Here is a 5,282-nt window from a genome sequence, read left to right as displayed (position 1 = left end):
CTCAGCATCCTACTCCACAGATCTTGTTCAGCCTCATTCACCTACTGGTCTATTCACAAATAGCTAGGAAATGGGAAAAAAGCCTAAATGTCCTAAAACTGACAAATATATAATAAAAATAATGTTCATATACATAGTAGGATACTGTGAAATTATATAAAAACAAAATTATGAGATATTTAGGATAGAGGTAAGGACAGAAAACAGATTATGAGGAGGGAACAGAGTGATTAATACAGAAGGAGAGGAAGGTAGAAGGGAAAAATAACACTAAAGATGTTTGAAAAAGCCATAAGGAATTACCGTTTTTTATAGCTTTAGCTGTGACCCTAGCTTTTAAAGGCTGAGCCATTTTTATAGCCTGAATATTTATTTTTTTCACTCAAAATTACATATAACACATATAAGTCCATGTGTATACCTATATGGTTTAAGTGAAGTTTTACCATTTACACCGACAAAGTTACCCCCAAGAGCCACAGAGTAACTAAAGCCCCAGGTATGAGAAACCTCCTTTCAAGCAATATAAAAAAGTTATTGCTGTTGCCCTTAGTTGCCTCCAAGAAGCTGAAGATAAATCGTTGTTGCTGGAGAACCACAGTATTGAGAATATTGGGGCTGCCTAGGACCTGAGGTCTCCCTCCTTGAGGAAGATCTGGGAGTTGCTGTGAAAGCCTCCGAGGGAAGGAAGCAGCCACTCATCTCTTCCAGCTGTGATGTCTGTGGTCCACAGTAATGACCAGCACGGTATGATATTCCTAGGAGTGCAATAGTCGCTCTCACGTCTTGATGCTAACCCAACAGCTGTCCATTTAGCCTCAGGGCCAGCTCAACAGGAAGAAGTCACACCCGTTCCTGGAAACTTCCTCAGGGCGAGTGAGGTCGTGGATCTTTGAGGAGAACATGCGGCCACTTCTTTACTGAATCAGCAAAATTTCTCATTGCATTTGAATTACTTGTCACTATACCCACAGATAAGTGTCCCTCTCATTCCTTATCAAATAGACTGCTCTTTGCAGCAGACAGAGAGCATTATAAAAAAAAACCCGCAAAGGGTCAAAATGCAAATAAGAAGTGATCACGGGTTCCCAGCCATAAGTGACCCATTATAACACAACTCCTGTACCCAAGTCTCAGGGACCATCACAGAAGAGGGCATGGAAAGATTGTTAGTGCCAGAGGAGCAAGGTGTCGGCTATGGGATTGTGTCTTCTGGAATTGTCAGGGAAGCTTAACGCATGACATGAATAGGACCTGCCTAACAACAACGGTAGCCACAGACACACCAACACAGAAGGGAGCAATCTCACAGAGCTCCACCTCCACACTAAGAACTATAGTCAACCAAGGAATGCTGAAAGCATGAGGATCAGTCTTTATGATGGATCAGGCTCCCTTACTAGTCATCCAATGCCAACTGTTCACCTCTTAAATCATACGCATTCAAGTAACACTAAGTGGACTGCTCAAGTTGCATTTATCCATTGAAGAGTATTTATGTAACAATAACAAAGAAAAAGGGACTGTCAATTCGAGAGGTAATAGGATGGGATGGAGCATGTAAGGGTTTAGGTGGTGGAAAAAGACAGGGGAAATGAAATGATATGATCGTATTTTAGTGAAAAGAAAGATGGCTTCTTGATTTACATGTGCGTGTCTCCATTTTTAAGTTAACTTAGTTTTGTTCCATTTGTTGTTTGCTAATTTTAGGAATCTTGGAAGCAAGTGTGACACTGACACCCATCAGTGTCTCATTTTGGGAAGCTGTCTCCATACTTCTAGGTAGGCAGGGTAGCCCTCTCCTGGAGGTCTATAACTGTTGTATGTTTTATGCACTTAGTTATTGAATCTAGGAAGTGATTACTACATAATTAAACTTTAATTGGTAACAAACTTACAAAGATTAGAGAAAATTGATAAAATAGAATAAGGAGTAGGACAGCATTCATCCCACAGAACCTGCAGTCTCTGTTGTAGGACGGCAAACTGTTTCTTGAAGCTTTGAGGGAGATATGAAGAGGAAGACAAAGAAATTCACAGTATGCTATACTGTGCTAACTGTGTTTTATGTGAGGTATTATCGTGCCATGTGCCTAGCCAAATAATAAAGGGAAAAATATCATGACATTTTTAGATCTCACCCAACTATTTTGCTAAATCCATCTTGATTTATTGAAATGATCTATTTATATATATTTGAAACAGTATTTCTCTGTGTAGTCCTGGGTGTCCTTGAACTCTCTCTGTAGACCAAGCTGGCCTCAATTCTTCTGCCTTTGCCTCTTGGGTGCTGGGGTTAAAGGTGTGCATCACTACTACCTGGGTGATATATTGAAATCATAAAGAAGATATCTTTTGGAAAAAGATGAAAATAATGGAAAATATCAACGTTTTAATGAAATAATATTTTTCATAAGAGTTAAATGTCATATGGAAATAAAAATCTCATTTACATTGTGAAATTTCTTTCATACAAACATTACAATACCTCTTAACAGTCACACAAATTCCATAAATACGTGAAAAGTCTTACAGTCATCAAACTCATCATATTATCTTTTCATTAAACTTGAGAAAACCACAACCCAACTTTTAACAATCTTATTTCAAGGCCATATTTTGCCAAAGCATGACAATCTGTGCTCAGGCTGATAGTTCTTGCAGGCACTAGACAGAAAGAAAAATCTCCAAGCTAACCTGGTTGGCTTGTGGGGTTGATGAGGGAAAATAATTATAAAAGACAAGTCTGTTTATCAATGATGACTAAACGTATGACCAAGAGGAGTTAAAATACGTGTCCAGGTTCAAAAATGATACAATCTATGTTTTGAACTATATGCATCTACCCCTGCGTACTGAGTTCTATATGAATAAAGAAGCACTCTGAATGCCAGTCAGTCAGGATGCAAGATTCTCCTGCCCTTGTGTCGGACTCACTCCTTGTTTTCTGACTCCATGTATCCTCTGTGGGACCTGACCACAGCTGGGGCTGGCGTCAATAACAGGAGATATAGTACATTGCTAGAGTGCTTAGCTAGCATGTATGAAGCCTTGTGTGTTCAATCCCCAACACCACACAGACTGGGTGTGGTGGAATACGCCTGTAACACAGACTTTGTGTGGTGCACACACCTGTAATCCCAGCACTTGGGAGGTTGAGGCAGGAGGATCATCCTCAGCTACATAGAGCATCTGAGACCATCTCGGTTTCTTGAAAACCTACCTCAAAAACATACATACATACATACATACATACATACATACATGCATGCATACATACATGCATACATACATGCATACATACATACATGCATACATACATGCATACATACATACATACATGCATACATACATCCATACACACATGCATACATACACACATACATACATACATGCATACATACATACATGCATACATACATACATGCATGCATACATGCATACATGCATACATACATACCAACAGACAGATAAAGAAACACTTTAATTCTTTGTATATTGGTGCAAAATACAATGCACATAAAATCAATCAGATCACTAGTTTGGAATATGTGAGCATTACCACTACAAATATACATATATACAAAGCAGATTCTGCCAAATAAATTAAAATGCATTCAAGTTTACATGAAGAGTCACCTTTTGTTGCGTTTTAAGAAATTCTTAGTGGCATGTATTCTGTGAGAGGATGCCAATGGTTAGAAACCTGCTGCTTGATGGTCCTCAAGTTGTTTGCATCCATAAATATCTGCATGCAAGCATTACATCAGCCATTGTCTCTATGATCCGAGGATTACTTTCCTTATTGAAATCTAAATTAGAGAAGTTACTTTGTTCTCCCCAATGCTTTTCTATGACTTCTAGTTTCTCCTTATTTCTGCAAATCTGTGGTAAAACCTCATGAGTTTTTTCAGTGCGTCTTTCATGTCTCTGTTCCTTAGGGTGTAGATGAGGGGGTTGAGACTTGGAGTGATGATGGTGTAAAAGAGGGTCAGGAACTTGCCCTGGTCCTTAGAGGCCTTGTTACCAGGCTGTAGATACATGTAGATAATAGTTCCATAGAATATGGAGACGACAGTGAGATGAGACCCGCAGGTGTTCATTGCTTTTTGCTGCCCCGCCTTTGACTTCATGTTGAGCACCGTTTTGGCTATGTAGCCGTAGGAGATAAGAATGAGGATGAGGGGCGTAAGGACGATGACAATGCCAAGAGCAAAAACAGACATTTCAACAGTTGTGGTGTCTACACAAGCTATCCTGACCATGGCTGGCAACTCACACAAGAAATGGTCCAGAAGGTTGTGTCCACATCGAGGCAGGTTGACAGTGAGTGTGCACAACACCACTGAGTTGGCCAAACTAACACTCCAGACCATGACAATCATCTTGACACACAGGTGTGGATTCATGATTACAAAATAGTGCAAGGGCTTACAAATGGCCGTGAACCGGTCATAGGACATGACAGCCAGGAGAAGACACTCAATGGAGCCCATCCACATGTACACATAAAGCTGAACCACACAACCCACAAAGCTGATGGTCTTTTCAGGTCCCCACAAGTTAACCAGCATCTGAGGGACGATGCTTGTGGTGAAGCACAGGTCCAGGAATGATAAATTCCTGAGGAAAAAGTACATTGGTGTGTGGAGATGGGGATCCAGGAGGGAGGCCAGGATGATGGCAGTATTACCCACCAAGGTAATGATGTAAAAGAAGGTGACAACTCCAGAGAGGATCATTTCCAGGTGAGGGTGGTCAGAGAAGCCACGCAGGATAAAAACATGCAGCGCACTCTGATTGCTTGTGTCCATAGTCTTTCCGTGTTTATATTCTACAGTAAGAAGAGAAGGCGAGGGAAGTAGAGAGGGAAGTAGGGGCAGGATGGCAGGGAAAATAAGAAATAAATTGTTAATGTAGACTATGAAAGTAACTGGTAATATACAGAATTAACTGCAGGCAAAGAAATTAGTTAATAATTGAAAGAATTAATGAATGAAATGTGCTTATTATAGCCTAGTTGTCTTGTACTTGTTGATGGTTCTTTGCTGGCAAATGAGTTTAATATTATACATTTCCTTTTATCTAGAGGACCTCATCTCAAGGTCTAGAATTCTTCACGTGAATTTTTTAATGTTTGGGAGTGATAGGGCTGTAAAACAACATGACTTATTGGTGTTTTATGAAGGTGGAGCATAGTGAAGATGCTCTCTTACTTGGTCAGTGAAGTCACGTATAAAATTTGGCTGTTTTGTTAATGTTGGATTAAGAATAAAAGTGTT

The 5,282-nt window shown here is 39.9% G+C and overlaps 1 protein-coding gene across 1 annotated transcript; it reads right to left on the bottom strand.

Moving 5' to 3' along the window:
• Positions 1–3,860: 3,860 nt before the first annotated feature.
• Positions 3,861–4,814, bottom strand: LOC127186982 (olfactory receptor 2W1). Its single transcript, XM_051143243.1, has one exon. The coding sequence runs from the start codon at positions 4,812–4,814 to the stop codon at positions 3,861–3,863; it is 954 nt and encodes a 317-aa protein (XP_050999200.1).
• Positions 4,815–5,282: the final 468 nt, after the last annotated feature.

Source organism: Acomys russatus, chromosome 3, assembly GCF_903995435.1.
Source record: "Acomys russatus chromosome 3, mAcoRus1.1, whole genome shotgun sequence".
Classification (NCBI taxonomy): Eukaryota; Metazoa; Chordata; class Mammalia; order Rodentia; family Muridae; genus Acomys; species Acomys russatus.
Note: the sequence above shows the minus strand (reverse complement) of the source record. Positions and strands in the feature narration are given on the sequence as shown.